At 40.8% G+C, this 21,179-nt stretch overlaps 2 protein-coding genes across 9 annotated transcripts in view; one reads left to right on the plus strand and one right to left on the minus strand.

Annotated features, from left to right (window-relative positions):
• Nucleotides 1-8,742: 8,742 nt before the first annotated feature.
• Nucleotides 8,743-16,214, minus strand: LOC127378602 (cyclin-T2). 8 transcript variants are annotated; one of them, XM_051427612.1, is made up of 9 exons: nt 15,984-16,214; nt 15,376-15,457; nt 15,142-15,270; nt 14,389-14,449; nt 14,050-14,112; nt 13,730-13,775; nt 11,861-12,024; nt 10,900-10,970; nt 8,743-10,789 (listed from the first exon to the last, which is right to left on the minus strand). In XM_051427612.1, exons 1-9 carry the CDS (start codon nt 16,139-16,141, stop codon nt 9,743-9,745), a joined length of 1,821 nt encoding a protein of 606 aa, XP_051283572.1. In that variant the 5' UTR covers nt 16,142-16,214; the 3' UTR covers nt 8,743-9,742. The 8 variants fall into 8 exon arrangements, 5 of the variants coding, with proteins under 5 accessions (XP_051283572.1, XP_051283573.1, XP_051283576.1 ...); XR_007888107.1 differs by lacking the exons at nt 8,743-10,789; nt 10,900-10,970 and adding an exon at nt 13,054-13,107 and having other exon boundaries at nt 11,886-12,024; nt 13,398-13,775; XM_051427616.1 differs by lacking the exons at nt 8,743-10,789; nt 10,900-10,970 and adding an exon at nt 13,054-13,107 and having other exon boundaries at nt 11,886-12,024.
• A 3,683-nt stretch (nt 16,215-19,897) lies between these two features.
• LOC127378827 (transmembrane protein 163) overlaps nt 19,898-21,179 on the plus strand; it is a 28,328-nt gene continuing 27,046 nt past the window's right edge. Inside the window, exon 1 of the mRNA XM_051428109.1 lies at nt 19,898-20,461. Coding sequence (XP_051284069.1) covers nt 20,266-20,461 — 196 coding nt within the window. The 5' untranslated portion in view covers nt 19,898-20,265. The remainder of the gene's footprint in view (nt 20,462-21,179) is intronic.

The raw sequence follows: 21,179 nt of genomic DNA on the forward strand, positions 1-21,179 counted from the left end.
ATCTTATTTAATTATGTGATAGCGGCCAGGTTTGCCAGCCGTGATGAAAGGAGCGAGGTGTTCAGATATACCTGAAGAAGCGAGAGCTTTTCAGCGAGTTGGACGATGTAACACACGGCAGAAGCCTCGGCGTTAATCCTGAGAGTGTAAAAATCGAGTCAACACCGTGTCAGTGTTTATATATATATATATATATATATATATATATAAGTCCACACCATCGGATAATTCAACTTTTTTTAGGTAGTTTTGAACACATGATGTCCTAGATTCATATCAGGTGTATTAGTGAACAGGCAACACTGCTAGCAGCAACAGTAAATCAGGCGTTCAGCATCTGACCACAGCTGGATGGTGGATGTTATGATCCATTTTGTCATCTGACAAACGAGAGTCGCATCTCCTGATTTCTGTTCCGTGCCAATGCAGGAGGCAGAAAAATCAGAGGTCACTGCACCCGGCCAAAACAGATTATAGCATTAATATTACAGTATTACTGTGTTCCTTGGTAATTTAACTCTTTGTTTCAGGGGGCATTTTTAACCATGTTGAAATTACAGGATGCGGCCTGTAATAGATGTGGACATACTGTAGGACAAAGTCAAAAAAGAATACCAGTGCCTACCTGTAGTTGCAGCTCGTTCTGGTTCCCCAATAGGCCCATATGTTGGTGTTAACATGCTTCCGTCTGTCAGATAAGCTTCCTCTATTTTCACACAAAAAGCCAAATTTCACTCTGCAGTGATTAAAAAAAGAAATTTAGCAGAAGGACGAGCAGCTCTTACTGTGGACAAAACTGAAAGCTCCTCTTTGAAATACAAGGACGTCGCTCCGGACTAGATTTAAATTACAGGGCGGCCAGCAAGGTTGCCAAAAAATAATACTTGCGGCTGTGATTGTTATTGGAAATTTACCCACATACGCTTTCCAGACAGAACTAAAATCACTGACCACTGCAGGTGATGGTAAAAATCATCCCACCTCCCCTAAAGAAATAGATCCATAGTCCGGCTCATAACCTCTGTAGAACCTCAACTTATGGTTTTTACACTTAGGGTTTTGTACAATTAAACAAACAAAATAGAATGTGTTAATTCATGGTCTTTAGAGGTGCTGGTAGGCAGATTGTTTCTACTCTCGGATAGACTCAGGCTAGTTGTTTCCCACCGCTTCCAGTCTTTATGTTAAGCTACGCTAACAGTTTCCTTGCTGTAGCTTCATATTTAGCGTAGAGATATGAGAGTGGTATCTCTCTTCTCATCTAACTCTCAGCAAAAAGGCAAATACTCATAGTTTCCAAAAGGCTGAACTATTACCTTTGCTACAAAAGTAGTTGTAGCTATACAAATACACTACCAATCAAAAGTTTAGTATCACCTGTTATATTGATGTTTTTCTTCTTTCCTTCAATATTTTTTGTTTTAACATTTATAAAAACTGTATAATTCAATTTATGGGCCCAAAAAGAATAATAATGAAATGTTTAAAGCTTCTATTTAGTCTATGTCCCAACAATTTTGGGATTTTTCTTTGGGCCTGCTGCAGTCTTCTCAGTGGTTAGATTGAAACTGTGATTTGTCAGTCCATAGTATGATCAACTGATATATTTGTGATCCAATACCAATAGTTCTAACCCTAGACTAACCATATATTCCTATTTAGCTTTCCTAAAGCGACACCCCTCCTAATTCCAGCTTGTTATAGGCATTATTGTGCACTTGACTCTGAAAGAGGAACCTGTTCCTATTTAAATCTGCACAGATTTTGATGTTAAGCTTCCAATTTCTTCTACCAATGACTCACAAGAGCTACCCATTGTTCTCTGATTCTCCGCACTGTCTAATATTTGATCCAAGTATCCATTCATGTTTGACTGCAGTACAGTTCTCTATATACCATGGAGCATCATGGTTGTGTCTCCTTAATAGATTAAGTTCTGATGAAATTTTAATCATGTCTGTGGGGAACTTTGCTTGCTTTAGCTACAGAGAAAAAGAGGCAGATAAAGTAATGAAGATGATACAACCAGTAAATACAACAATCACACATATTCAGAGAGCAAATAAATAAAGATACAGAATCTCTATAAACAGGTATATATATATAAATATGTCCAAACTTGCTTAAGCTGTTCATAATGTCAGATGTACTGTAACGTGTGCTGGAATGAGTGATTGTTTGTCAAATTAATGAGAGGTTTATTCGAAGGAAGAAAAAGGAGATAATAAGAGGGCATGAACACACACTGGAGGAATTACCCAGCAGCAGGTGCATCTCATCTTTGGGATATTTCTCTCAGACACACACAGAGGATTAGCTTTGTTACACCCACAAATTCACACACAAAAGCATTAATCGTTGCCTCACAGACACACACACACACACAAATACCTCTACTGTTGAGGACAGAAGATTACAGATAGAAGATTACAGATGTTTCAGCTGCAAAACAATCGTCATTATTTCAACGCTGTAATATTTGACATTGTATTAAGGCACAATAGGTGAACAAAGAAGAAAATGTTCAATATGGACACAAATACCAACCCCTTTTTCGTATTATGATGGTTGCTGCTTTTTATACCTGCTGCGTTTGTCGGGCACAGCAGGTGCAAGTTTTTACCGCTTGTCATTGTTGTGTAATATATTTTACGAAACTGCAGTAGTTACAGAAGCAAGATACCATTATCATAACTCAAAACTGAAACCAGTCACTATTTTCATCTGTGCTGCTTCACCTTAAAATATCAATAAACCCTTGGCAGCACCCCCACTGCTTCACCCTGCCGCTGCAAACAGAGAAAACCAGATTTCTATGCTCTGTCGACCCAAATCCAGCTTTGGAAAGCCTCAACTCCTACCTTTCCAATTCAGCTTTCTCAATAACCAACTCATCCGCCTCCTCATACTCCCACTCGGCCGCATAATCCATAACGTTTTGTTTCGCTGCTACGCCGATGACACCCAGCTGTATCTCCCACAGAAACCCAGTGATCCAAATAGCTCCTTCTGTCGTCTTAAGTACAGGACGTCCAAGAACTTCTAACAGCTTTATGATATTAAGTTATTCTAAATGGCAATCCCTCCACAAAAGCATCATTATAATCATCTTGGCAAATAAGGGTCAAGGTCAGCTTACGAAGGTAAAACAAAATATAGTTTGTCCTCTGCAGATTTTAAGATGTTTATTTATCTTTGCGTATCCTTTCATGTAGTCTACAGTAACTCCTTGTACGTCACAAGAAACATTAAAGCCACCCCTCTTTGGAATTTATTTCAAACCTTTATTGATCATTTTCAAACAATGATAGACTTGAATAAGGCTTAGATCCAACATATAAACAGCCTTAATATAGACATCAAAGCTCATTTAGTTAATTTATTTAGTTGCCTGTTTGTTATGGATCCTGGGTACAGTTCAAACCTTTTTTCTCCCGAGGAGCTTATTCCAGAACAAACTAAATCAATCAATTGTATATTTCCGGGAGGTGACTGCAGTCTCGAAAATATCTTTTTCGTCTGTTTACTGACTTCATAGTTTTGTTAGCAGATGCCAGATGTATAAGTTGGGTTTGCCTCTTATTTGTCATTGATTAGTCATTGATAGTTGGAAGCGTACAGTGGATTCATCAGAACTTTTTTGCTGTAAGCAGCTTCCTGCTGCTGCTATAAATGAGGTTGATGAGAGCCATGGGACTAAACCGAAAGAGTAAAATAGCAGGCTGTGTAACCAAAATATTAATAAGAGTCGGGTGATAATTATTGTGGATTCATCAAGTATTTGCATACAGATGGGAGACAAATTAAAGGAAAAAACAACAGAATGTATCTAAGTAAGTTGTTGGACCACCAACGGCTTCAATTCTCCTTTGAATAGATCTGGACCTTCCTCAGTTTGGTGTGTTGATGACGGTAGTGGAGATCATTGTCTAACACATCGCTCCAAAATCTTCAAAACGGATGTTCACTTGAGTTGGGATTTGGTGACTGAAGCCCATAGCATTCAGTATGATTTATATAATTTTCATACTCTCTCTCTGACTCTTTTTTGACTCTCAGTTACTTAGAGGAATAGTGGAGTTAGACAAGATGACCGACACCACTCCCGTGTCTGTACGGTAATTTTGAAGCCAGAGCCAGCCGGTGATTAGCGTAGCTAAGCTTAAAGACAGGAAGCGTGGTGAAACTGTGAGCTTTAGAGCTGTGTCCTGGTTTTTGGACAGAGCCAAGCCAGCTGTTTCCCCCTGCTTTCAGTCTTTACGCTAAGCTAAGCTAAGCTAACAGTTTCCTGGCTCTAGCTTTATATTTAGTGTACAGACATAAGCTTGATCTTCTCATCTACGTCACCGTGAGAGAGCAAGAGAGTGTATGTCCCGAAATGTCAAATCATTCCTTTAAATCCATACATCTGTACCGATTTGAATAACTTAAATACATTTGGATCGTATCTGACAAAAACTGAAAACTCAATTTCAACAAAACACGACAACAATGATGATGATGGTGATGATGATGATGATGATGATTATTGTTGTTGTAGTTGTTGTTATTGTAAATCCTTTCAGTTGTTTAGGCACTGATGACAAAAGCCACAGCAGAGTCTAAACTGAACCATTAGGAGGAAAATAATTATTAGGGTAGGTATTTTCTTGGTGTTGTGATTGCAGGGTCATTATGCTCTCCCTAATGAAACAAACCAGCAGAGAGCCTCCATCTCTGCTGTAGCCGTTATCATCGCCCTTCAGAGAATATAAAAAGGAAAACACTTCAGCAGCAGGCTAATTAAAACCAGAGAGGTCTGGATGAGGAGGCCAAACAACCCACACAGGTGGCGGGCACGTCACTGTGTGTGTGTGTGTGTGTGTGTGTGTGTGTGTGTGTGTGTGTGTGTGTGTGTGTGTGTGTGTGTGTGTGTGTGTGTGTGTGTGTGTGTGTGTGTGTGTGTGTGTGTGTGTGTGTGTGTGTGTGTGTGTGTGTGTGTGTGTGTGTGTGTGTGTGTGTGTGTGTGTGTGCGCGTGTGTGCGTGAGCTACTGTAGCACATCATGTTTATGCATGTCTGTATGTGTCTGTATGAGTGTGGGTGTGTGTGAGGCCGCAATTCATCTTCTTTATTTGTGTGTTTGTGTCAGAGTGCTACATCTGTGAGTGTGTGTGAGGCAGAAAGGACGATGTTAAAATGTGTGTGTGTGTATTCAAGGCAGTAGTTCCTGTTTGTGTGTGTGTGTGTGTGTGTGTGTGTGTGTGTGTGTGTGTCAGAGGTATATGATTGTTAGAGGTGCTTTCCATTCATTTTAATGGCTTCAGCCTCCACTGCTGTCGCTTCATTCTGCTGCCTCCACCGCTGACAGGAAGGACCTAGCAGCTTTCATCTGACAGGACCCTGCTCAAATAGGCCATTGGTGCACCATAATTAGTTCAAATGTCGAAGCCGGTGAATTATTGATGATTGGGGACGAGTAGGGAGGAAGACATTTCACATCAACTGTGTGTGTGTGTGTGTGTGTTTTTTTAGCCGTCTCTTTTTAAAGGACAGCTGGTGCTCTGCGGTTCCCACCACAAACATGAATCTCTGGTGTTCAGACCACGAGAGGATGCATTTGCATCGGGCGGAGAAATAAACTGGGGTAGTAAAGGGAATAATTACAGAGGAAAAACTGTGAAATAATATCTTGTTTTTCACTGAGAACAGCTGGCTAAAGAGAGCACTACAGCACTTTTTATTTTATCATGTGAAAAAGGGATACCTTAGCACTGGTTGGAAACAAAAAGTAAACCACATCATGAAGACAGAGGCTAATTTATGCTCCTGCCAATCATTGGATATAATTGCACTACCATGGCATAATGGCAGCCCAAGCCCAGTCATTTTCCCCCTCCGGCTCTATCTCAGGTACTTAGAGGGGTTTCCATCAGCTCCTGATTTTTCAAGAGAGACCTCTCAGACAGGAATGACAATGGACTTTCAATGGCTTATAATTATGCCACTTTCCTGCACAATTTCCTGGGCATCATTTGCATTAAGACTCATATTGGTATAAGTGCACCATATGCTGCTCTGCAAAGGCCTTTTGATCAACTCCACCGTTGAAATTACCAAGTGCCGTGACATTTCCTGGAATGCCTCTGAGCCTCCGCCGTCCGACAGGTTATCTGAATCTGTTAATTAGATGGATCAAGTCCAAAGTTGGCGACGGTGAGAGCTGACGCGTGTGTGTGTGTGTGATGGTTGTGACTGAGGATCACAAAGTGTGCTGAGAGGCACCTTGGATTTATGGCACGAAAGACGGCGTCCTTTTTTCAAGGTTATTCAACACTGCGTCTTGTTTGCTTTTCTTTAAAAAATTCCTCTAAAAAACAGAGCAAACGATGCTGGATGTTTGTGTTGCTGCTGATCTGCCCTGCCGGCATTGAAGGCCAAAGGTAATACTGCCATCTAGTGGACGCGTGGTGGTGAAGCAGCTATGGACCAGAGGCACCTCATGTCACGGAGAAGGCTTTTTGTTGTACATCAGAAGATGAAATTCTGTGAAAAATGCCTGCCAATACTGATTATTCTTGTTCCAAACTAAATATATTTCAATGATGCTGTCATCTTTGTGTGTCCATTCATCTGTCACAGCTGGATGAAATGTCTTCCTTTAAAGTGCAACTTCAACATCCATTAACTTTTAATTTGCTGTCTTACCTGCTGAAACAATCACTAATAATGGTATTTGTGTCTGGGACCTTTGCCTGCACGCAGTTATATATGTTCCTGTCTTTTGAGTTGTAATTAGAGCTTGGACGGTGTTTTCCTTTCAGATGGCTCTTAATTCTGGGATTTGTTGCTCACAAAAGCCGCTCTCATATCTCTTCCTCTCTGCGGATTTTCGAGCAGTAGGCGTCTCTTATTCAGCTCGAGAGGTTGCTGAAAATAAATCATCACCCTCCCACCAGTATGCGAGAATGTCCAGATGGTTGAATTTTCACTGACGTGCTCCCGCTGAATTTCCCCATTGTCTTCCACGCTAAAATTAGAAGGTAATACTTGGTGAAAACGCTGCGTCTGCTCTGAGGGTGCTAGTTAATTATCAGGAACTGGATTTATGTTCCACCCACAAATGAAGCATCAACGCTGTATTGTGTGAGAGTGTAAAGCGAAACCTTGAAAACCCCTTGAGCTTTGTTGGAGGGACCAAATGGCAGGTTTCACTGTCAAACAACAGTCTTTCCTGCTTGTTCCTTTTGGCAAGAACAAAAGAAGAAAAATGCCCTCCAGGTAATTCAGCGACTAAAAGGATAAGATGACATTTTATCTCCCGTAGTTTCTACAATTATTAAGATACAATCATGCAAAATTCAAAACTCTAAAAGCTCAAACTCACTGAACTATTCTGCTCGAGCAGTCTCAACATGCATTTGCAACCGTGCCTTGTTACTCTACTATTAACATTACTAATTCATCAGTGCAGCAACCCAAGTACTAATCACTTCAGCACTCTGTTAGAGCTCCAATATGGCTGCCTTAAACATAGCCTGTGCTGAAAGCTGATACGGTGGTTACTGTTCAGTAAGTAGCCCGTTACATAATCAATCAATCTACTGTATGTAAGCAGAAAGACAGCAGAAAATGACCATTGTATATTCTGTTTTGATGAGAATTTTCTTTGGCGAGTGTTTTATCTTCAAATGCAGCGAGGGCTTAAATTCAATGGGGAATAAATCCAATGTTATGAGGCTGGGATTAAACCATCTGCATGATTTGGCAGTTCTTTTCATTTCTGCACGCTATATGTGCTTTCCAGGCCAAAATTAGGGGCTTAAGGTTTTCTTTGCACTGAGGACGCCGTTTTTAAACTCGAGAGCGAAACTTGAGTCGAGGCGACCCCGAGTACTTCCTGTTGATTTTAGAACGTCAGACGGGGTTTAAGAACTGTTCAGATTTGACAGGGGAGGAGGACCCCGCATACACCACAGAGAGACAACTCTGTTGCAACATAAATAAGAAGAAACAGTCCAGAAATGGAATATTTTTTGGGGATGGCTTTGTCGTGTGATCAGTGTTTGATTAATCAATAAAGGTTTAAAGGTTCAGAGTTAAACTGATTTTTAAAAAAAGGGAATTTACTTCCTACTATTCTCGGAAAAATAATGAAATAAGTAGTTGGACCAAAAAATTAACTAAACTCGAGGTTGACTTACAAGATTTTTCCCTAGAGACTATATCACCAGGTTTTAGATAAGGTAATAAAGAACAAAAATATAATCTATCGTGATATCAAGACCATGAGATCTGGTTGAAAGCCAGAGCTATATATGCAAATATGCACATTTTAAAGGCTGGAACAACACGTCCATTGTTGCAATCAATCATCTCTGGGTTTTTGTAAAGTTATTGTAATCTATTGTACACAGAGGAAGAAAGTGAATTGAAGTTGAAAGCCCTAGTAAAAACTACTGAGTCAATTAATCAATGTAAAAAAAAGAAAAATCTAATTTCCAGTATTTGCTTACATTTTTAGACTAAAGTTCTTTAGTTGCAGCCCTTTCAATACAAAACGTAGCTTTCAGAAGTGAAACAAACTCTAAAACCTTGGAGACCAACTCCTGTTTAAAAGGTTTGCTTGTTAAGTTCAACATCACTTTGCAGAAAGGTGTCCCTCCCCAACCAAATGTAACCAACAAAGGGTAAAATCAATGTTTCTGGTTTCTCATCAAGACACTTTAGAAGAGAAATTCACTGTAATGTGGGAAAAGAAAAGTCACTTTTACACCTTTATTTGGGCTCCCAATACACAAATCGAGGATATGTTCATCAATACAGTCTGCTTTAGATCTCATGATACACTGAATGGAGAAAGGTTTGGACTGATGCAATAAACCAACAGATTTAGATCTGAACTACAGTCCTATATACACAATCTTATTTTAGAGATCTGTATTTTCTGATAGTTAATAACATTTATCATACTGAATAGCGATTGACGAAGTACAATCACGAGGCCTTTTTGCAATTTTAGCCGATATATCTTAAATGCACTTTCACAGCAGATGTAACGTAAACTTCATTTGTAGCTCTATAATGAGTCTGCACATTAAGTTCAGGTGCGGCCTTGGAAATCCCAATAGACAGCAAATAGACAGCAAATGGAGTCGGCCTCACATTTGTATTGTTTTTTGGAACTATTGATGCACTCTTTGAAATATAAGCAGACCATGTTTCCTAAGACAGATGCTAAAGTTCTGCCCTCTTCGTCAACAAATGGACGAGGTGATACATCTCCACAGATACAGGTAATAAACCCAAACAGAGGAAGATTCGTTCTTATATCAAAAAAGTTCAAGACCTGAGATTTTTAGTGGAACAAAATGTCTTTAACATACAAAAAAAAAAAAAAAAACATTAACTGTCTGTAAACTGTCACAATGGCTGCGAACACTAGCTATGTCTTCCCTTTTGTGACTGAAAACATGCACATTAAAATCATGTCAGCTCGCGTTAAAGAACGTTTAAAATCCCATTTTTCCAGCCTCATTCTTCAAATTTCTCGTGGTTTGTTTTTGTTGCAAGCTAGTAGTACACAGCTCTATGCATATAATTTTACATTTGACAGCTCAACGAGAATCATCAATGATCAGTGTGTAGACACGACTGAGGGCGATGCAGAATTCAGATAACTTAAGACAAATAAATTCATTTTTTAAAATTCTATTAAACATGGTAATACCTTATTCTAGACAACACTGTGGACTCTCCGGGGGTTACAAGTTCATTCCTTGGGCACTTAGTAAAGAGTCCAGCATGTCAAAAGTGTCTTTGTAGTCGGTGTGTTGGCCGTTGGAGGTCAGCAGGCCGTTGGTTCCGTCGTGGCCGTGGTGCTCCATCATCCTCTGGGCGCTCTCTGACGAGTAGTGGGACGAGCCGAGGCTTCCTTTGGAGCTCCGGCTCTTGGACGAGTGGTGGTGGTTGTGGTTTCCGGCGTCAGAGTGAGGCCTCTTACGAGACGAGCCGGAGGAGCTCACGTCGTGGCCGCTGGGGGCTCGTAGAGATAAGGATTGGTTGTCTATTGTCCCCCTGCCGTTCCCGCTGAGGGAGTAAGCGTGCGAGTGGCCGTGTTTCGAGTGACGGTGGCCACTGTGCTCTTTGTGCTTGTCCTTTCCAGGCAGAGTCCCGCCCTGCTCTGAGCCTCCGTGACGCTCTGATGAAACTTTGATTCTCATCTTGAGCTCCTCGCTAGTAGCGGAGCCGTTCTCGAAAGAGGGAGGCTGCCGAGACTTTTTAGAGCTGGACTTTTCTCTCCTGCCGTCACCAGACTGGCCGGCCTGCTGTGGCTGAGAGCGTTTCTTGTGGTGGTGTGAGGAGAGAGCTGGAGGAGGCGTGTACATGTCTGTGCCCGCCTCATCCTTTATACCGTTCTGCATGGCCAGCTCCGCCGCATGTTTCTCTCTGTACTTCTCCAGAGTCAAAACTTTCTGCGGCCGTGAAAAAGTGGCGGCATTTGTAGCGAGCGGCTGCTGTTTACTCGACCCGCCTGCAGCTTTGTGTTCGTGTTTCACCAGTGTGAAGTCTGATGGGTGAGGCTCAGAGAACTGCTCGTAGCCGCAGGACTTTGACTGGTCGCTCAGTGGCTGGTAGGAACCAAAGGGGACTGCGATGTTGTTGAGGGAGGGCATGTCTGAGGAGTCTGATGAGGAGGTGGAGGGGAAGAAGGAGTTGGTGACACCAGGAAGGCCGTCTAAGGACGTCCCCTGGAAGGCACTGTCCACTGATGGGCCCTCTGTCTTTGGCTTCTTTGCTGCTTGAATAGCCTAAAAACCACAAACACATTCAACATTAGATACTGAGGCTTCATTTGTCTGAATCTGTACCATATCGTCTTGTACTGCGTTCATATAGTTTCATTAATTTATGGACTTACCCTCCAGTTTCGTATCCTCTTCAGCCTGCTGGGCGTCTTCTCCAGGATCTGAAGGAACTCATGTGTGAGCTCTGAAAACAGAAGACGATAATGTCAGTGATCATCTCTCCATACCGAAGGCTGTTTAACACATGATTATGATACAATTTGCTGACAGGGAAGGATTATGACCGAGACTGCAATATATTAACTGCATATGATAAAGCAGTCAGTCGAGGAGACCAGGGACAGCTGCTTTGTCTTTCTACCTGCATAATAAAGCCATATTTGTTCGACTATCTATAGATTTAAAGGTGTTACTGTTGATCTAATATCAAGTTCACAAAAAGAGGAACAATTGTATTTTGGAGACCTGCATCCAACCATTATTATTATTATTATTTCATCTTTTCTTGATTCATTATTTGGTATCAGAAACTATTATATGAAAAACAATTTCAGAACCAAAGATTTTCAGTTTACAATCACATCAAATAAAATGGCAGCAATTTCTCACATTTTCAACTCTGTATAACAACAATTAATCAATTTATTGTTTCAGCTCTACATTCCTGTTTCCCATTTACCGTTGGCCTAGATGTTCCCCTCGTGGCTAGAGGAGGCAGCCACGAGCCTGAAGCTTAAGTACATGAAAAGCTCTCTGTTCTATTAAGTCTAATGTAATCCGTCTCTTATGCTGATCTGAAATACTCTGACGGAGTCCAAATTCAGCCCCATTGAGATTCAGTGGAGGGAGCAGCTATTAACTTAAACAGCCGCTAGATATATTTAATTAGCAGGTACCTTCAGGTTGGGTTTGGGAAAAGAACTTTTGACTTATTAGTAAAAAAAAAAAATTTTAAAAAAGCGACCCTAGCGTCCCCTCCCTCAAAATCAAGCATCAAGCTTTTTTCTGACTGTAACACAAATGTTATGATACACAAGCCCAGGAGAACATTGAACTAGTGACAGAAGCCTTTACCATCCAGCAGCTGTAACGTTACGGTGCGGTCCACGTACTCCCACCAATGCTTGCCATCTGTAGACACAGGGATCTCCCAGTTGGACCACTTACAGGCCAGGTGGATGCAGACACACGCGACGACTGTGGGCCTGTACTGCAAGCAGAAGGTGGTGAGGTGCAAACTGCAGGAGGAGACAAGAAAAAAACAGAGAGAGAAAGATAGAACCGTGAGCTGAAGGGCTTTTATACGAATACACATATTTTGCATTTTAGAAAATAATAGAAACATTAATTGCATTTAATAGAAGTTTAAAGCAATCAAACCCAAATATTTTTCACATCACATACACACCGCCTTACCTTATAGACCTGGAACATCTAAGAAAACCTACGTTTGTTAGGACATGTTCCTAAATGTTTGAATGGGACATTTACAGTTTTAAATGTAGATATATTGAACCTGTATTAGGCCAATTACTGTTTGGATTTTAATATAAAAGGGGGAAACTATAAAACATTAACAGTGTTTCTCAATCTCCATATTTTCAGGAAATCTCTACTCCTACACAAGCAAATTAAACAGAAATTTACACACTACTTGTATTAGTGTACAATGAGTCAAACACGGGAAGCTTAAGACTGAGAAACACTGATGTTGGGCGATCAGGCTTTAGGTTTTCTACGGTTAATTTTCTCTGCACCCTGAATCCCAAACTACACTGCAAACTGTCTTTCGTGTATTAAGACTAAAACATTGCGCATCTCAGAATCACATGTTGTCATTTTATGTAATTTAAATGTGTTATAATTCAATTTGTGTACATATAGTTAACTAAATTGTCTAGACTTTATATCAGCCCATGCAAAAATATGGAGCTCAAATACATAACTTATCTTGTGACATTAAAATGGTAACTTTTAGTCAGCTGTGACATATCGACGTATAACACCTGTAACAGTGCCTCATTTGTGATATATTGTGCATTATTATATGCAAGTAACCTTCTCTTCTACTGTCTATCCCCCCCTCCAGCTACACTCTTTGACAACATATTGTATTCGCCCCTTACAGGTAGGGAAAAAAACAATGTAATTATGATGAATATGATCTCTCAATTATTAACGTTAGTACATTCACTAGTTTAATCTAGACTTCATTCTTTGTGCATGAACTAAAATTAAGAAAAAATCACTGTAAAGATCAGGTCTACCATCATCTGCTGGGAACATCAATCTCCCACACTTGCATATCAAACTAGCAGTCTCTGTAAAACAAGTGAAATAAACACCTCAAAAGTCAGTTACTGAAATACACAAAAGCAGCACAATAAATAGCAAAATTAGGAGCTCAGTGAATTTAAATCTTGAAAACATTTCTGCCCCAATATTTGCTATTTAAAAAGAGTTTAACCCTACCTTACAAAATGTATCATACAGCTATGTTATATTTCTGAGATCAGTTTGCAGTATAGTTTGGTGCTTCGTTGTTAGCTCGTTTGGGGTGAAAAATGTGCAAAAAATAAAAAATTTAAAAAGAACTGTAAACTATACTTACCAAAGCACTCTATAAGTTTAAGAATCTTTAGTGGCAATCTATATTCAGGCTACCGTTCGAGTTTTTTTTTTCTTAGACATATGCACTCCGTACCAAACAACCTTGAGAGGTAGACAGCACCACTACACTCCACATTGTGCATTCAACCCCTATGTGCCAACACAGAGCCCTTGTACAATACACCGCACACAGCAGCCTGGCCTGTACTTCCCCACGTTGGGGGTTCCCAGGATTCAGGCGCAAACAGGGCGTTGGACACAGGAAGGGGGGCCCTGCAGGACAGGAAGCTATAGTGTGCCATTACAGTGCAATAATGGGAACAGGATAATAACCTGTTGGTAGCCATGAAATAGGAAGTCTGTGCCAAATCCTTGCTTGCTGTAAAAGAAGAAGAAAGTTCATTTTAGAACCCAAGAGCTGATGCTTGGAAACATTAATGAGGCTGCATAGATGAAAAGATATGCTCCAAAATGGGACCAGCACTAAGAAAAACTGCTTTTTTTAAACCAAATTACAGCATAAAATTGAGTTGTAAAAAAAGGGGGCGGGCAATTTAAAGCCTTTACTTTAGAGTGAATGACTGATTTTCTATTCTGAACACAGTTGTCTAGAAGTAACAGAAAGTGAGAAGAGCTGAGAAATACGGTTGTACCTCGCACTAGCTGGGAACACCTCACAACATCTGTGTGTGGATGATCAACTGTAATTTCAAAACCTGCAATCAAGACAACAAATGAAGATGATCAGCCACTGGTGCGAGCACGATGTCAGCAGAACTTATTGTGAATGACGTTTGTAAAAAAAGGAACTGAAAGACAAACCTATTTATATATTTTATAAAAACCTGTTGTATTTAACAGTCTGGTAAATATGCAAAAATACCAACTTCCACAGAAATAACATTGACTGACTTCAGGAAGAGTAAAGTAGTTCAACACACAGAAATAACTAAATAGAGTATGTGGAGTACTGAAGCTTTAATCGCACTCACCCAACGTTTGCAGCACTATTGTTTCCAGTGCTACAAGCTCTTGTGCCTGCTGCTGGAATGCCTGAAAAAGATCAATCAACACTTTTAAATCTGCTTTCCAACAACTATATATTGATGATTCAACTCCTCATCAGCAGTCCTGCAGAACCAGGTTCTGAAGAGGGTACTCCTGTGCCTTTGAGCATTGTGATGTAAAAGTAGCTTTGTGTAAGACACCCTTTAATTCAAGGACTTCAAACCACTTCACATGTGCTTTCTCTCTGAATGGCAAAAACCTGCGTGCGCATACGAAGGGAAAGCTACCAACTGTATGAAACTATCACTGACTGCACCCTGAATGTAACAGAGAGCCTGAATTAGTTTCACTGGTCACACCTGTGCTTACCCTACTTATTGCATGTGAAAATGGCTGCTGTGAAAAGGGTCTGTGGTCTGTTATACCCAAATCTTACCTGCAGAATCACTTTATATCCCTCAGACAAACGCTACAGTTTAGGGGTGAAACTGACAATTATTTAACGACCAATTGTTTTGTGATTTATCAATTAATGTATCGTTTAGTCAATTAAACCTCAGAAAACTCTGGAAAACGTCCAACATAATTTCCTGGAGTCATGGTGACGTCCTTTTACATCCTTAAAACAGACTCAGGAAAGTCAAAATGAGTCCATATAAAGAAGAATATCACATAATGTCATTGTAACTTCATGAAAAAAAAACCAAAATCTACTCCAGTAGTCATAGTTTACTTACGTTGCCTTTAGTGTCTAGGGCAGGCTCTTGTGGGTTAACGCAGGCATGGGCTATTTTAATGACATGCTCCAGCTTCCTGGGCTGCTCCTCTACTTTAGCAGCCAGGAACAACGTAGTCTGGGAAATTATCTGTGGAGAAAGAAAAAAAAAAAAAAAAAAAAAACCTGGGTCAGTTTTCAGTCAGTAGCACCAGTAATTAGCCCAAATATCAACCAACACTGCAGTGGTACTTACATTTCTATGGAATTTGGTGAAGGAGTGAATCATATAAAACCTGTGCATATAAACTATAGCAGTGTTGATAATCAGTTGAGAGCTGGGTGTACAGTTAAGGAATAAAAACACAGTGAGAGATTAAAATGAGTGTTACAGCTTCAGTGCAGAAACCTTGGCACATTAGCATCGAGCTAGCGTTGAGTGGAAAACGTGCATCCTGTAAGTAAAACCACACGAAGTCATTAAACCTCTCCTACATTTTAGGTTGATTAGTTACTTTACAACACACTATTGGATTTAAATCCCACGTACAGCTGGTGGCAGTAACATTTATCCCTGATATCATCAGACACAAAGCTAACAATAGACCCCACAGCCTGAGGAGACAAAACAATGGCTAAGCTACCAAGCAGGCCTCGACACTTGCAGCACGCTGAATACAAACATCAAAGCAGCGGATTTAAAGACACAATCTTATCGGAGAGGACTCAGAGTGTCGAGAAGAAACATTTCAAGCCCGCTTCAAGAGTTAATACGTGAAGTGGAAGAAGCTCGGCCATACCCGGCCTTTCTATAAGCTAACTCCGGCTAACCCGTCCGACAGCCTTTGAGTTTCACAAGGATACACGTTGAGTCTCTGGCCTATGTCTTGGATTAAGTTGGCGGCCTGCTGCCGGTAAGAGAGCTCCCTGTCGGCCTCGATCCCGCAGCGTCGAGACGGCGTGTCTTCGAGCTGCTCCCGGGTGAAGAGCCATTTCGTGGAGGGTCCCCGGTGCACCGCCATTACGCTCCCACAGCCAAGCCCGACGGTGTTAGCATCGGGAGGGAGTGGGGCTATGGGGGCACCGGAAGGACGAAATGAGCAGCCGAAGCAGATTTAAAACCGGTTGTCTGGTTTCTGGACAGCGCCCCCAGTGGTCGGAGGTCCACACGGTCCTAATTGTGGCTACACTTTATTGATGCTGCGTCGGATAATATTGTGTCCACAGTAAAATATTTTATTTTATCAGATTGTTTTTAGTAGTTTAACTTTAGCCACTAATAGTGTTTTTTTTTATTGTAGTTATTAGTAGTAAACATATTCAACAATGAGGGTTGAAATATCCAGATTAGCCACTAGGGGTCACAATTGACTACTGTAATACTGTGAAGAGCCCTTACAAATCAAAGTTGTATTTAAGTTGCAGTTTTTATTTTAATCCTACATTGTTATACTATTTGGTACAATCATTATAGCAGACTTTAGACATGATCCAGAGTGTAGTATAGTGGTGGGGACAGACTCCAGGTGACATCTTATCATCAATAGATTATTCAGCCAGACAAGGCTGCCTCATTAACACTCACAGTGAGAGATGAGACTGATCTTATGTGTCTTTTGAAGTACATTAATGTCACAAATTGATGTGTTACAGCAATAAAATAGGACTTTGTACAGATCATAGTGAAGTATAATATGGAAAGACATGAGCACGACAACTGAGTCACCAAATTAGTCCACAAATGTACCTTATTTTTACCCCTGTTTCTTTCAGAGTCTGTGCATTGCAAGACACTCTTCGGGCAAAAACTTTAATGTACTGGTTGAGATTTTGGGCTATTTTGCTTCTTCAGACTAGTGGAAAGAAAATGTCATAATTTTACGACTATTCTAGTCTATTTTGTAGATTTCTCCTAAAGGCACCAAAAGGTAGCATTAGATAATGCCTCAGATGCACATTTATTAATTATTTTTCTCTTTAAAACTTGTACCACAAGAAATAATAGTCTCTAATGTAATTAATCCACTGGGGTTAGCTAGTTGGGGCTTGTTAAAGGTGCAGTACGGCTCCAACCTCCAGCCCTTTGCTTGCATGTCGTCCTGTCTGTGTTGACCTGCCTCTATCAAATAAAGGCATGAAAAGAAACTGATTAAAAAGAAACAGATTTCAAGTGTCTCCAACCCAATAGCTCACTGTTGAAAACTTTCGAGGCCTTGTGTTTGATCCTCAAGTTCTTACACTTTGAAGACTGACAAAAGCTCTAAGCTCCCTCAACAGGGAGCCGTGCAGGGTTTGAGAGATTGTGAGTTCAGTCCTAAGGCGGATCTCTCAGTTTTGAAGGCTGCTGTCCAACGCAAAGAGTTGAAAAGCTCTAAGGAGGAAAGCTCTAGTACCTCTAGTCTATTCAGCTCAGGATGATAAGTCACTGTGTAGAAGTGTCGAGGTTGTGGATTTGATCCTCAATTCAAGCACTCAATTTTAAGGCTGCTGTCTAAAGGAGAAAACCTCTGAGTTCGACTGTCCGATACAGTCGGCCAAGGTGAAGACTGCTCGGAGTTAGTGGGTAAGGCCTAATGAATTTTGTAGTGAAGACTTAACAGCGCTCAGAGAGAAGTTTCAAGTACAAAGGCAACTTCACAGAAAGCCCAAAGGCCAAAAGCAAAAAAGAACCAGCGCACAAATCTTGTCTGAAAAAGACAACACATGACTTGCTACAGCAGGCGACAGAGACACTCGTGTATCTGTATTAGTTGTGCCATTTATTAGCATCATGCATCATAAATCTCTTCCAACTTCAAAAAAAAAAAAAACTGTCACAGCTTCACATTCCAGTAAAAGTTCAGATTCTACTGATTCTTTATCGAGGTAATCCATCCACGATGTGCCTTGGACCGGTCCCAATAAACACTCGTCCTAAAACGTGCAGATGAAAGATGAAACAGAGTCAAAAACTGAATCTAAATGTCATCGACCCAACAGCAGAGTGTGTTCAAGGACCGCCTGGAATCCTTGAGGTTTGAGGTTTTTAAAGGAGTAAAACCAGTTTTAACTGTCCGACAATGATATTATACCTCAAGTTCTTACATTGTCAAGACTGGTGTCCAAACAAAAGACCAAAAGCTCGTAGAAAGGAGGTTGTTGGTTTGACCCTCAGGTGATTCACTCAGTTTTGAAGGCTGCTGTCAACTTGCTGTCTCTGTTTATTGCAGCCTGTGGCTATAGGCTTTGAGTGTTGGACTACAAAATTCACTGAGCGTCATGAGGAAATCAGACAGACAACCTCATGACTTCTGATTAATCTTCTATTGTTTGTATTTCTCAGAGCTCTTTTTATTTAAAGAGTTTACTTCAAAATTCAAAGATTTGGGCAAAGATCGATCCCACATCTTCAAAACTTCTGCTTAGTCTTTTAGCAGCATTAGATACTTCATTTCCAATACTTCACCTCTGGACTTCCAACTTTAACAGCTGCTAATAAATCAGTTGTGTCTTTATATTATAGGTTATAGGTTTGTTAATTAATGTGACACCCAACAGCCTGATTAAACAACAGTACTCCACAACATATAAACTGCAGCTATTCCTCTATCAGTCATATTGTTTATACTCGATACTAGAATAAAACACTGTTACTCACATGAAATACTAATTATTGTACTTTCATTATTTTTTGAAGACTAAGTTGACTGGCCTGAGTTGGTAGAGTACAATTTATACATATAACTTGATTTTAAAAAGCCTTTATTTGTTTGCAGGGTGTGTGCTGTACTGTAGTAGAGTGTGTGTGAATAAATATTAACTCTACATTAATATTAAATTAATTATATTTTATTATTATTATGTGTTCCTCAACATTTAATATTCCTGTCAAGAGTTGTGTGAGTCTTAGCAAGTCGTTACCTGGGTCACGTTACTTTCCCCAGTGTAACGTGATAAAGTATTCCAACCAAAAGCGTACTTCGCCACACCCCACACTCTTCAAATATAAGATTTAAATGGTTGGTGCCCTCACGCGCCCACTGTGGATTATTAATCTGTGTTTTTGTGTGTGTGTGTGTGTGTGTGTGTGTGTGTGTGTGTGTGTGTGTGTGTGTGTGTGTGTGTGTGTGTGTGGTTGCACACAAGTCAGGAATTAACCTTAATGTGTGATTACTATAATATCTTTAAAGCAGTGTACGTGACAGGTGAGAAAGGGGTCCAGTCTGCCTGCACGCTCAGCCCTCACGGGACAGATGAGCGCGCGGCGCACCAGCAGCAACCCAGCGCGAGCACAGGTCTCGTGAACTCCACCGGAGTCAGTAATTAGAGTCCAGGTGTGGCTCATTTCACGACGTCGCGAATTGGAGCCTGTTGTGAATATTGTGTTGTACCGCTGGTTCAGACTGCACACACACACACACACACACACACACACACACACACACACACACTAGTACCGGTTGCCACCTTCAAAATAAACATCCAGTCCATGTCCTCAACTGTGCACACTTTAACTTGAATTTAAGATGTTTTATTAGTAAAAGCACACATACAACAATATAAATGGACATGTGAACGCTCTGCATTCCGCATTTTTACACTAAATTACTTCAATTTATTGTTTTATAAATATAATGATATAATGAATATAAGGATTTTTGTGTGTAGTGCAGTGGTGGATGTAGCCATCTAAAAATTAAAGTGCAAGCAGCATTTTCCTGTTGTTACTGGTCGAGGTAGCTAGAGCCAATTGTAAGTAAAAAGTACAGTACAGTGTTAATTAGCCAGCGTGTTGGGTAACAGAAGGTCATTTTTGACTCTAAGATGATCATTAAAGCACAGAAATTAAATGCAAAAAGAAAAGAAAAACATCCAAAAGGCTCAAATTTATTGTCTATTCGAAAAAAATAAATAAACATTTTGTCATTGTATCTCTTTCAGGTGACAAACAGGCGTTTGTTTTGAAGTCCACATCTCCTAATTTCCGGTCCTGTTTCGCCTCACAGTGTGCAGTTTGGCGCAACTGGACCCGCAGCCCTGCGAGGAGTCTCCCCCTCCCTCCCTCCCTCTCCACCTCTGGGTCTCTCCCCCGGTTGAAAGCCTGCACTTCTCGCCCAGGTGTGACATTTTTGGAGTGCCTCATTGGAACCGCAACCCCGCCGAGAAGATGACGGACTCCACACCGCCAGACTCCACCGCCGTCCCGGACCCTGATGCAGTGGACCCCACGGCCGTGAACGGGCAGTGCGAACAGGCGGGCTCCCAGCAGCAGCAGCAGCAGCAGCAGCTCAACACAGAAAGTCAGGGAGAGGGTTTCAAGATGGACCAGGAGATGAAGATAACAGACAGCATAGAGGACCGAGGTAGGCGATATGAACGAGGTTGAAAGTTTAGGATTCACCGGACGCGCCGTCGCCAGGGCGCACACTGTGCGTAATGCCGTGGAGAGAATCCCAATATTTGTTATACTGTACTGTATGTATGGAAATCTGTTTACACTTGTATTCATTCAACTATAATGACAAAAGCTGCTCTTCTATTTTCTATAAATTGCCCTCAAATGTTCCACATTGCGCATAAATCAGACTTAATATCTGCGGGAAAGAGGCGATATTTCTGATGACTGACACCTTGATGATCTGGTCAATATGATCAATTATTTACAGAGCTGGTTGGAAATGAAACGCAGATTATGCATGTCCTCATTCTGTTAGACACACAGTACTGTGCCGTGTTTACAGGTTTGTGAATAAATTAGTGGATTGCCTTTGGGAAACAGTGAAAACCAGAGGCAGCCATTTAAACAATGGCAGGTGTTCCACATCTTAAATATAATACAGAAGAAGGTGTACTTTTGTTTCTAGCTCTTTCCTGTGCACACTCCTAAGTAGTTAGATATTAAATTAAAATACACTTAATGTTAATGTGGGCAGTATTTTGAAATATGGGTCTCTGGAGGTGACTAGTGTAATGGGATGATGCATTTTTAAAGACTCAATCCTGAAAGTGATTAAGGGTGCGAACAGGAGATCAGAACAATCTGCTCGTACAGTATTTCTACATAACAGTCCTGTAATCCTG

Source organism: Dicentrarchus labrax, unplaced genomic scaffold, assembly GCF_905237075.1.
Source record: "Dicentrarchus labrax unplaced genomic scaffold, dlabrax2021, whole genome shotgun sequence".
Classification (NCBI taxonomy): Eukaryota; Metazoa; Chordata; class Actinopteri; family Moronidae; genus Dicentrarchus; species Dicentrarchus labrax.